The sequence below is a fragment of the Populus alba genome, chromosome 8 (genome assembly GCF_005239225.2).
Source record: "Populus alba chromosome 8, ASM523922v2, whole genome shotgun sequence".
NCBI lineage: Eukaryota > Viridiplantae > Streptophyta > Magnoliopsida > Malpighiales > Salicaceae > Populus > Populus alba.
The window spans coordinates 1,960,771-1,974,080 of NC_133291.1; the positions used below are offsets into that span (position 1 = coordinate 1,960,771).

The 13,310-nt window shown below is 34.4% G+C and overlaps 1 protein-coding gene across 1 annotated transcript; it reads left to right on the plus strand.

Annotated features, from left to right (window-relative positions):
* Positions 1-1,574: 1,574 nt before the first annotated feature.
* Positions 1,575-3,215, plus strand: LOC118060260 (limonoid 7-O-acetyltransferse). The gene has a single exon (XM_035073447.1). It carries the CDS (start codon positions 1,617-1,619, stop codon positions 2,964-2,966), a length of 1,350 nt encoding a protein of 449 aa, XP_034929338.1. The 5' UTR covers positions 1,575-1,616; the 3' UTR covers positions 2,967-3,215.
* The last annotated feature ends 10,095 nt before the right edge of the window (positions 3,216-13,310 follow it).

The following is a 13,310-nucleotide window of genomic DNA, read 5'->3' on the forward strand; positions in this document are numbered from 1 at the left end:
GGTATTCTCATACTAATTTAAATAAATTGAGATTAAATTCATGTTTTTGATACAATAAAAAAGGGATTATTCACACAGAATTAATGGATCCACAGGAAAATAGTTATCATAGCTTAGTCTTGGAGTTTAACCGGTCAATTAATACGATACGACGGCTACAAATGTTATACTTTATCAATCACGTACATAATTTTATGCTTAACGTTATCCTTTATCAATAAGATGCAACGGATGTAAACGTTATCTTTTCTCAGATATATACATAATTTTATCTTTAACGTTATCTAGCCATCCTCCCGTCAAAACCATGTTAAAAAAAATGTTAATATATTATACTAAATGGAAAAAAATTCATTAATGAAAAAAATAATAATAATTTGGTTGGTGCTCATGGGCCCATTAATTTATTAGGGAAGACAATGGATATTCATGAATAAGATTTCTATAGATATATCCTATTTATTATTTATCAGACAAAAATTATTTATTGGATTTCAGATATTCATATCATGTACGTACTTCATTTATTATTAAATAATTAATAGTTAATATTTATTTATAATACTCGAAAGATTTTATTAATTGTGCAAAGAGCCAGATTACAGCAAGCCAATGATATGCTGACTGGAAAAGAAAAGAAACCAAAGTATCAACTACAAAGAGTTGATAAAATGTAAATTGAAAGATTAAGGAAATATATAGAATTAACCTATACATAATGCAAAAAACTTGTTGCAAGAGTTTGGATAATTTCTTATTTAACCAGTGCAAAATTCCATTAGGGCCTCTGAATAGATCTATGTCAGTGTATATAAAGTTATCGTCTCTTATATCTTCGTCCAAGCATTTACTTTTGTCGCTGTTTATGATATTTAATAGCAGTTCAATTACTGATTTTAATAAATTGGTATTATGATAGAATGTAGCCTTTTTTAAGAGTTTTGTTTTACTTAAAAGTGTATTAAAATAAATAAAAAACGACATATATTTAATAAAAATGGATGGAAAAGTTAATGAATATCAACATTTTTTTTATATCTAATAAAAGTTTACCCGATAACTGAACCGGTATGTAATTTAATAAAGCTCGTACACCATTACTGTAATTTTTAATGTGTTAAATAATTATATAAGATATATATTAAAATTTATTTAATAATTTAAATTTTTTATTAAAATAATTTTTTGATATGATTTTTAAAGTTTTACTAAACAATTAATTAATTATGAAATCAAATTTTATTATTTTTATTCTATTAAATAAAAAATTAAACATAATTCAAAATATCTTTACTTAAAAAAATTATATTAGAGAATTATATAAATTTTATTTTAACCTCACCATCCTATTATATCTAATAAAAATTAATCACAATTAAATTTTATTTGATAAAAAAATAAACACCCAAGAAAAAATTTACTTTAAAAGATATGGATTTTCGGAGACAAACTTTACAAATTAAATTTGTGTTGAAATTGACAGCTGGCAACTGGATTGCTGGCGTCATGAAGCAAAAGTCTACCTCCTCTATATAACGAAACAATGCTTCTACTTCATTCAACAAACCCACCACTCAAACACAGATAAGTTTTTGCATAGAGAGAGTCTTGTGAAAATGGTGAAGATAGAAGTTCACATCATTTCAACAGAACTCATCAAACCATCTTCCCCATCAATTCAGCATAAAAAACCCTACAAACTCTCCCTTTTTGATCAGCTCACTCCCACAACTTATTCCCCAGCTATCTTCTTCTACCCCATGAACGATGCCAGTTTCAACAATATTACCGCCAAAACCAGAATTGATAGATTAAAGAAATCTCTCTCAGAGACCCTTAACCTCTACTACCCCTTTTCTGGAAGGGTTAAAGATAATCTCTTCATTGATTGTTTCAGTGAAGGCGTCCCATTCCTTGAAGCTCAAGTTAATTGTCGCTTGTCTGATTACCTTAAACACCATGAAGTTGAGTCACTGAACCTTTTCCTTCCATGCCAGCCCTTTACAAAGGAAAACATGAGTGCACCTATAACAGCTGTTCAAGTGAGCATATTTGCCTGTGGAGGAATATCACTTGGCTGGACTGTTTCACATAAGCTCGTTGATGGGGGAACAGCCAAGGCTTTCCTTTCAACTTGGGTATCTAAATCTCGAGGAGAACATACTAAGGCTATACAGCCTGATTTCAGTAAGGCGTCACTCTTTTTTCCACCAAGAAATCCACCTCCACAGAACCATATATCACTAATGGAAACCTTGTGGTTCACGGAAGCAAATTACATTACAAGAAGGTTTGTCTTTAATACCAAAGCGATAGCAATGTTAAGGGCTAAGGCCAAAGCTGGCAAGCCGGACACTAAGCCATCAAGAACCGGGACGCTGTCATGTTTCATTTGGAAATGCTGTATGGCTGCTTCAAAGGCAATATCAGATTCACCAAAGCCATCCATTTTGGTCGAAGCAGTGGATCTCCGGTCGCGTACGAAGCCACCCATGCCCGAAGCTTCTATTGGGGATATCTTTTGGTGGGCAACTGCTGTTGCAAACCCCACAGACACAAACACAGAACTGCATGAATTGGTAAACCAGTTGAATGAAGCTATTGCACTGTATGATAGTGATTATACACGAACTATGCAAGGTGAAGGAGGGTTTGAAACCATGTCTGATTACTGCAGCCAGCTAGAAGGGTTATTCTCTCTTGAAAAGCCAGATATATTTGCTTTTACTTGTTGGTGTTATCTTGGTTTAACCAAGGCAAACTTTGGATGGGGAGAGCCCTTCTGGGTTGGTCTCATGGGCAAAGTTGGCCCTGCATTCAGAAATCTCACTGTACTTGTCGAAACCAAAGATGGTAACGGGATTGAGGCATGGGTCACGTTAGACGAGGAACGAATGGCTATACTGGAACGTGATCCTGAATTTTTGGCATTTGCTTCTCCAAATCCTAAGTTTTCAAGCCTCTGATGTTTTTCCTTTCAAATCCTACCATTGCAGGTCCTGGGGTAAAATAATTATCTTGTTTAGTTTGCTAGCTTGGAGTTGCACAAATTAACGACTCTCTAGAATAAGCTAGATTAATCGACTATATATCCATGCATGCTGCTGGTTTCCGATCCCTCATCCCTTTCTGGTAATTTGTAAGAGACAATGTCTCTTTCCCCAGCTATTTGAACTGGCAGACTAGATCTAATGTTATGTAAGTCTTTTAAGTAAGCTTGATTATTAAGTTGTCTACCGTTTTAATTTAAAATATTGGTGTCATTTGTATGAAAAGGAAATCAATCAAGCACTGCCTAGCTTGCTAGTTTAAGAAATCTCCCATATTTCAGATCCAACAGTACTCGAGCCAGTTACAAGTACGTTTGTTCAGAGAGAAATTAACCTTACAACATTAGATACAAGTACGTTTGTTCAGAAATAAATTAACCTTACAACATTAGATACAAGTACGTTTGTTCAGAGAGAAATTAACCTTACAACATTAGATACAACTACTTTAAGTTAGTGGCACCACCTACTTCTTGATGTGGATGATCCTTTAACTAATAAACTGTGAAGCAAGCTAAATATTGTTGGCAAAGTGGAAAATGAACGTGCAATTGATAATTGGTGCCCTTTTGTCACTTACCCACTTGCCTTATTTTTTTGCCACTTGCCCACTTACTTTACTCTTGTCTTTTGCAAGGCAAAGGCGAGGATGTTTGCCTATAAATAGACATTGCATCCTTGCCTCAGCACAAGAAAGAAATAAGAGAGAGCAAGAGGAGAGTGAGAGTGAGAGAGGGAAAGTAATCCCATACAATTGTGAGGTATTTGTGAGAGAGTAAATGAGGTGTTTTTTTCTAATAATAGAGAGATTTCAGTTGTTCTCTTATTATTAGAGAGAGGTTGTAATTCCTACATTACTTAGTAAAATCCTTTTATACTTGCCCGTGGACGTAGCTTAATTGGGTGAACCACGTAAATTCTTATGTGTTTCATTTCTCATTTTATCTTGTCCCTTACCTTTTGTTTTGTCGGGTTTGCATGTCAGTATCTTAACAGTGGTATCAGAACCTTCCTGATTGGTGTTGTTAACACACAAAAGTTATTCGTGTATACGGTAACTATTCACATCTACGTCACTATTCACCTATACGGCACTATTCATCCATATTGTACTGTTCACTTACGTTACTGTTGGCGTATATAGAAAGTCAGTGCGATGATTAAATACAGTTTAGGAAGTTCTGTCTAAGGAGATTGGGTTTTAAGCGGGACCGTTTGTGACCCCTCAAATCTTTCCTGAGAACTTACTTAGTGAAGTATTATTCACACAATACTATTTCTATATACGTTACAGATATATGAAACGATGATAGTTGAATAGATCTCAGTGAATACAATGGCAGCAAAGTACGAGATTGAGAGGTTCAAGGGGAGCAATTTCTCACTGTGGAAAATGAGAATCAAGGCAATCTTGAGGAAAGACAATTGCTTGGCAGCAATTGGGGATCGGCCCGCGGAGATCACTGATAATGCAAAATGGAATGAGATGGATGGCAATGTTATTGCTAACATACATTTAGCATTAGCTGATGAAGTATTATCAAGTGTGGCGGAGAAGAAAACAGCTAAGGAGATATGAGAGACTCTAACAAAGCTATACGAGTCCAAGTCTTTGCACAATAAGATTTTCTTAAAGCGGAGACTTTATACCCTTCGAATGGCAGAAACCACGTCGGTGACTAACCACATCAACACAATAAGAACTCTATTTTCACAACTCACTACATTGGGTCAACAAATAGAGGAAAATGAACGTGCAGAGCTTCTACTTCAAAGTCTTCCTGATTCGTATGATCAGCTCATTATCAACTTGACCAATAATATCCTCTCAGACTATTTAGTCTTCGATGATGTTGTAGCAGCTATCTTGGAAGAAGAAAATAGGCGCAAAAAAAAGGAGACAGAAACAGTTCAAACCAAGCAGAGGCGTTATTGGTGTCAAGAGGAAGATCAACGGAGCGTGGCTCCAGTGGGAGTCAAAGGCAAGGGAGGTCCAAATCAAGAAGTAAGAAGACTGTGAAATGCTACAACTGTGGCAGAAAAGGGCACTTCAAAAGGGATTGTTGGTTTAAAAAGGGTATAGAGAATACTGCAGAGTCATCAAAACCTCAAGGATGTGTTGCAAGCACCTCAGAAGATGGAGAGGTTTTATATAGTGAAGCAGCGACAATCTCTACAAATAGAGAAGAGCTCACTGAGGTCTGGCTAATGGATTCAGGAGCAACATGGCATATGACCCCTAATCGAGATTGGTTCCATACATATGAACCTATCTCTAGAGGCACAGTGTTCATGGGTGATAATTATGCTTTAGAGATTGCTGGCATTGGCACCATCAAATTGAAGATGTATGATGGCTTAATTCGTACTATTTCAGGAGTGCGACATGTGAAAGACTTAAAGAAGAATCTTTTGTCTGTAGGATAATTTGATAGTCTTGGCTGTAAGATTCGAATAGACAATGGAATCATGAAAATTATCAAAGGAGCGTTGGTGGTTTTAAAGGCAAGAAAGACAGTTGCAAACATGTTTATAGTAATGGGAGAAACACATCATGGGACCGAAGTGTCAATCGCATCAGCCAGTCCTGCAGAAGAGAAGACGATGATGTGGCATCAAAAACTAGGCCACATGTCAGAGAAAGGTTTAAAGGTTCTCTCTGATCAGAAGTTACTCCTTGGGCTTACAAAGGTTACTTTACATTTTTGTGAGCACTGTGTTACAAGTAAACAGCATAGGTTAAAGTTTGGCACATCAACAACTAAGAGCAAATGCATCTTAGACCTGATTCACTCTGATGTTTGGCAAGCACCGGTTATATCCTTGGGAGGAGCAAGATACTTTGTATCATTTATAGATGACTTCTCTAGGAGATGTTGGGTGTATCCAATAAGAAGGAAGGCAGATGTGTTCACAGTCTTTAAAATCTTCAAAGCGCGGGTAGAACTTGAATCTGAAAAGAAGATCAAGTGTTTGAGGACTGACAATGGAGGAGAATATATCAGTGATGAATTTGATAATTTCTGTCAACATAAAGGTATCAAAAGGCAGTTCACAACGGCATACACTCCATAATAAAATGGAGTGGTAGAGCAGATGAACATAACTCTATTGGAAAGAACAAGAGCAATGTTGAAAGCTGCAGGCCTAGGAAAGCCATTCTGGGCAGAAGTAGTCAATACCGCTTGTTATGTGATAAATCGATCTCCGTTGACTACAATTGAGCTGAAGACACCGATGGAGATATGGACTGGAAAGCCAGCTGATTATTCTCGATTGCATATATTTGGAAGTCCTATATACGTGATGTACAATACACAAGAAGTTAGCAAGCTGGATTCAAAATCCAGAAAATGTGTATTCTTGGGATATGCTGATGGAGTGAAGGGGTATCGCTTGTGGGATCCCACTGCCCATAAGGTAGTCATTAGCAGAGATGTCATATTTGCAGAAGATAAAATGCAAATGGAAGAAAATAATAGCATTTTAAAGGAGACTACAGAAGTCCAGATGAAAAATACTCAGAATCGTACTTCTTCTGAAGCTGCACCAGAGCATGAAGAACAAGAACAAATAGAGTATGAAACTCCTGAAGTTCGACGGTCAACTCATGAAAGAAGACCACCGGCTTGGCACTCAGAATATGTTACTGAGAGCAATATTGCATATTGTCTTCTAATAGAGGATGGAGAGCCATCAACTTTTCATGAGGCTATCAAAAGCACAAATGTATCTATGTGGATGACAACAATGTAAGAGGAGATTTAAGCTCTGCACAAGAATAACACTTGGGATCTTGTTCTGCTACCACAAGGAAGAAAGGCCATTGGCAACAAATGGTTTTACAAGATAAAACGTGATGGCAATGATCAAGTGGAGCGGTATCGTTGAAGATTGGTGGTGAAAGGATATGCTCAGAAAGAAGGAATAAACTTCAATGAGATATTTTCTCCGGTGGTACAACTTACTACAATCAGAGTAGTCTTGGCGATGTGTGCTATATTTGATCTTCACTTAGAGCAGTTAGATGTGAAAACTGCATTTCTTCATGGAGAACTTGAGGAAGAAATTTATATGCTCCAACCAGAGGGTTTTGCTGAAACAGGCAAGGAGAACTTGGTTTGCAGGTTGAACAAATCTCTATACGGTCTCAAACAGGCGCCGAGGTGTTGGTACAAGAGATTTGATTCCTTTATAATTAGCCTTGGGTACAACAGACTCAGTTCAGACCATTGTACGTATTACAAGAGGTTTGAAGAAAATGATGTTTTTATCATTTTGTTGTTGTACGTGGATGACATGTTGGTAATAGGCCTCAACAAAGATCGAGTCCAAGAATTGAAGGCACAGTTGGCTAGGGAGTTTGATATGAAAGACTTGGGACCAGCAAACAAGATTCTAGGGATGCAAATTCACCAAGACAGAAGTAAGAGGAAGATTTGGCTTTCTCAGAAGAATTATTTGAAGAAGATCTTGCGACGCTTTAACATGCAAGATTGTAAGCCAATTTCCACCCCACTTCCTGTTAACTTCAAATTATCCTCAAGTATGTCTCCTAGCAATGAAGCAGAGAGGATGGAGATGTCTCGAGTACCGTATGCATCAGCAGTGGGAAGTTTAATTTTTGCCATGATATGTACAAGACCAGACATTGCACAAGCAGTGGGAGCAGCCAGTCGATACATGGCAAATCCTGGTAAAGAGCATTGGAATACTATCAAGAGGATCTTGAGATACATCGAGGGTACCTCAGATGATGCATTATGTTATGGAGGATCAGAATTTACTATCAGAGGTTATGTTAATTCAGATTTTGCTGGTGACCTTGAGAAAAGAAAATCCACTACATGCTATGTTTTTATAATTGCAGGAGGAGTTTGTGAACTGGGTCTCTAAACTTCAGACTGTTGTAGCGTTGTCCACAACAGAAGCTGAGTACATGGCAGCTGCACAAGCTTGTAAAGAAGCAATATGGATGAAGAAACTTATGGAGGAGCTCGAGCACAAACAAGAGAGGATTCTTTTGTATTGTGATAGTCAGAGTGCCTTGCATATTGCAAGGAATCCAGCGTTTCATTCAAGAACAAAACACATAGATGTTCAGTATCACTTTGTGTTGCGAAGTGGTAAAAGATGGAAGTGTGGATTTTCAGAAGGTTCATACAAAGAAAAACCCAGCAGATGCTTTGACCAAACCAGTCAACACTGATAAGTATATATGGTGCAGATCCTCTTATGGCCTAGCAGAAACGTAAACAGCATGAAGATGGCAAGTATTGAAAGGATAGAAGAATCACAAATGATCAAGTGTGAAGACTTGATTAAATCATCAAAGTCTTCAAGTGGGAGAATGTGAAGCCAGCTAAACATTGTTGGCAAAGTGGAAAATGAACGTGCACTTGATAATTGGTGCCTTTTTGCCACTTGCCCACTTGCCTTACTCTTTTGCCATTTGCCCACTTGCATTACTCTTGTCTTTTGCAAGGCAAAGGCAAGGATGCTTGCCTATAAATAGGCATTGCATCCTTGCCTCATATGCAGCACAAGAAAGAAATAAGAGAGAGCAAGAGGAGAGTGAGAGTGAGAGAGGGAAAGTAATCCCACACAATTATGAGGTATTTGTGAGAGAGTAAGTGAGGTGTTTTCTCTTAATAATAGAGAGATTTTAGTTGTTCTCTTATTATTAGAGAGAGGTTGTAATTCTTACATTACTTAGTAAAATCCTTCTATACTTGCCCGTGGACGTAGCCTAATTAGGTGAACCACGTAAATTCTTGTGTGTTTCATTTCTCATTTTATCTTTTCCTTTACTTTTTGTCTTGTCGGGTTTGCATGCCAGTATCTTAACATAAACATTGTCGTACATTATTAATTTAATGGAATTATAAGCTAATTAATTATTTAATAATTTCTATATCAAAGCATCTGGTGCACCCAGTAGCTAGCTACTTGTAGAGTTGTCATACCAAATGAGCAAGGATCAAATCCTGATGATTGTAAAAGAGTTCTTGCTTAGAAAAAATGAAAACTATGGAGGAGATTGTAAAAGTGAGAAAGTGTTTATATTTTGCTTAATTAGAGCAAGACTCGTTGCTATCTCCAGAAATAATATTAACTAGCAAAATGAACTTATTTGAGAGGTGGTTTCTGAGAATGAATATGATTATTTTTTAAAATATTTTTTTTAAAAAAATAAATTAAAATAATATTTTTATTATTTTTTAATAATTATTTGTTACATCATTGTATTAAAATAATTTAGATAGGTTACTTTTTACAAAAATTCAATTTCCTTTTAAAAACATGTTTAAAATGGAACACCAAAATAGCAGACAAGATTTGATGAAACTTAAATAATGAGAGCCTGTCCTGCCTACCACCCTGGAATGATAGCTGGCAAATATAGCAGCAGTGCATTTGTGCCAGGGCTACGGTTGTCAGAAGTCATGATGAAAACAAGGAACCAGTGACGTAATTTTCCTGCCTGAAAAAAATATATTAAAAATATATTTTAAAAAAAAAAGTTATTTTAATACCTGTATATCAAAATATTAGAAAACATAAAAAATTAAATTAAAAATTATTTTTTTTTCAAAAACATTTTTAAATTACTAAAATAAACCATCAATATTATATCCCACGGAGAGGAGGCGGTCTGCTGATGGTGAGATTGCGGTTGCAGGTCGTTGCTTTCTCAGGGACGTTGAGAATTCTCTAGGCCTCGTAGATTTCAATAATAAAGAAACTGTCTGTAATAGTGTATCAATTATTATCAGTCAAGAACATCAATCGTTTAAATCTTTATATATGTAAATAAGTGAGTTGAATGGTGTGTTATTTACTTTTTTATTATTTCTCAATTAAACAACTCTTCAATAAAATTATGAAATCATATAATATAATTTATAATAAAAAAAAATAATAAAAAAGTAGAGGTAATATTGTTTATCCAAAGGTCTATTTGTTTTTTATATTTTAAAAATATTTTTAAAAAAATTTAAATTATTTTTTATTTTAAATTAATATTTTTTATGCTTTCAAATTATTTTGAAGTGTTAATATTAAAAATTAATTTTTTAAAAATTAAATATATATATATATATATTATTCAAAAAAATTAAAAACCTAACCCTTCTATATTTCCAGAGAGCTTAATTAGATATACAAAAGTTTAAAAATAATCTAAAAAAACATGCATGTTCTTAGTCATAAGTTTTTCCTGCCATGATTGGAGCACCCAAAAAATTATTCAATGATTTTTTAGATGGCTCAATAATGTTTAAAATTAAAAAAATTGTTTTTTTTTATAATTTTAGATTTGAGTCCTATGATTACTAATATAATAATTATTTGAGACTTGTATGGTTATTAATTTTAAAACTTATAAAATTAATTAAAATATGCGTAACTTAACTCAAATATTTATATTAATTAAAAAAATATATTCAATGATAATATCGCGTGCATGTATCGGAATGACATACATAACATCATGGGCCTTTGCAATTACAGTGAGACGTGCATGTATTGGAATGACTTCCATAACATCATGGGCCTTTGCTTTTCTGTATATGGTTGATTTAAAGCATGCTTAATAAGGTAAATGGTTAATTTTAAAAATATTTTTATTTAAAAAATGTATTAAAATAATATTTTTTTTATTTTTAAAAAATTATTATTAATATTAGTATATTAAAATAATCTGAAAACATCCAAAAAATATTAATTTCAAATAAATAAATTTTAATTTTTTAAAAAAATACTTTTAAAACATAAAAATAAATAAGGGCTAAAATCTTGTTTGATAATTAATTATTTAATATTTTTTTATAAAATGAAATTATCGGATCGGCTTTTTTATATAAAAAAATTCCTTAAACAGATCATTTACTGCCTTCATTAAAAAAAAGAGAAGCAGAAAATTTCCCAAGTTAATATTAAATTATTTTCCATAATTCAGCTCACGTAATATTCTGCTGCATTTTATTTTTTTTCTATTAGTTTTTTCCTGCCATGATGAGAGCACGAGAAAATATGTTAAATGAGTAATTATGCAATGATATCACCACGTGCTTGTATTGGAAAGATATACAAAAATCGCATGGGCCTTAAGCAAAACTTTAGGCCCATTTCTATGAAGGACGGCCCCTTCCCTGTTTTCGCAACCAAGAGTCACTAGTTGACTCTCAACTGTAAATTATTAAAATCTGGTATCAAACCACTTGAAGATGGCGATCCTTTTTTAATTATAAAAACATGCCAAGAGGGGAGACAAAATCACAAAAACCAATGAAGACCCGCAAATTGAATCTTCAAATCAGTTCCTTCCATGCCCACCTCTCGCCAAAGAATCACAAGATGACGTGACCCTGTTGATCTTTCAGCTGAGCGTATTTTCTTGTGGTGGGTGCATGTCTCACGAGCTTGGTGATGGAGGAACTGCTTCCACCCTCTTCAGTGCATAGCCTGCCATCAACCAGGGGTCTTCCTCTTGTGATTTTGAAGCGCTTCTTCCTAACCTCGCGAAGGCGAACAGATCGAGCCGCTCTTATTTGACGGCGCCATTGGAAACCTATTTCGGACTGTTGGGGCAGTATCTAAACCGGAGGCAGACCTGGAGCTGCATGAGCTGGCCAACATTATAAGCGAATCTGTCGCCAAAATGGACCATCAGGATTTCCTGAAAAGTCTACAAGGTGATGAAGGATTTAAAACCATTTTCTGATGGTCTAAAGCAGCAAGGTAACTTTCTTGCGAGGGAAAAACCCGATGGGTTTCTAATCACGAGTTGGTCTAATCTTGGCCTCGACGATGTGAATTTTGGAAATAGGGAATCTGTTTGGTTGGGTATTTGTGGGAAAGTTGGTCCAGCATTTATGAATTTTGCTTCATTGATTGAAACAAAATGGAGCAAAGGATGATTTGAAGCATCGGTTACCTTAGCTGAAAAGATAATGGCTATACTCGAACAAGATCCTGAATTTCTTGCTTAAGCAACTCCGAACCCGAAGATAGTAGTCCAGACCGTGGATCGATCTTAATTGGTTTGCTTGCCATTACCGCTCTCTCTATATATATATATATATTATCTTGCGATCATCAATGCGCAAAAAACCGTACTTGTTGGGTAAATAATTGCAATAAAGTTATGATCAAACTATTATTTTTATTTAAAAATATATTAAAACTTTGGTTATTTTATTGGTTTTCCTTGGCAATTTACTCTTTTTTTCCCTTGAAATATCCTTTATTTTTAGTCAAAGTTTACAGTATCCACAACAAACAAAACAAAAATGCAAATGAAAATGAAAACTTGGATTAAGAAAATAATTAATAGTCAAACTTTGATCGAGTAATTAATCAGCATGTTATTTTCACAACTAGAAAAGACTTAACTTTCTCCAATGATCAGGTAGAGCTTTTTGGAGAACTCTTGAGGTCTCAGGTTGGCCATTTTCCTCACGAGTCACCTGACGCCAGAGGAGTGGATCCAAGGATGTCCAAGCAGACGTCATATCCCTACAAATAGGTAGCATTAATTTTTGAACGATGCATCTTATCGCATTGGAATAGTTTAATCATTAATGTTTTATTTAAAATCTTCGTTTTTTTTTTTTTGTTCTGGGAAAACAAAAGGTCACTGCAGTAAAAATCTTGCCGGCTGATGCGGCTATTAATGAAAATATCGTTGAATGCCCTATCGGTGATTTACTGAAAATATTTGTTTTTGTATTTTGAAGGAGTTTTTAAAAAAATTAAAATTTTATTATTTTTAATTAATTTTTTTAATATTTTCGAATTGTGTTTTGAAATAATAATATTAAAAATAATTTTTAAAAAATAAAAACTTTATTTTAAAATATTATTAAACAAAAATTATTTTAAAAAACAACTCTAACCCTTTTTCAACTTTTTTTTTTAGACGTGAGTAGAATGATTTTAATCAATTTAAGCATCAATAAAGATAAATCTAAGCGTTGCGATTTTGAGCAAAAATTTTATAGGTTTCTCCCTGTTCTAATCTTAATATTTAAAATTACTTAAATAAATATACTTATTTAACTAACACTTAACCCTTCACTCAAATAACGAAAAACTAAAACATCCATGCGAAAATCACATCGGACGATCGAACTAATCGGACAGGAGATCTCTTATTCAAATAGGGACTCATTTGATAGATTGTAAAGTTAAATTTTTCATATGACAAAGTGTACAAACTCTAGGGACCGTATGAAAATACTAAAAGCAGATTGATTG

Bases quoted from the DNA above. Each gene is read 5' to 3' on its own strand.
- LOC118060260 (XM_035073447.1), top strand. From the start codon at position 1,617: ATGGTGAAGATAGAAGTTCACATCATTTCAACAGAACTCATCAAACCA.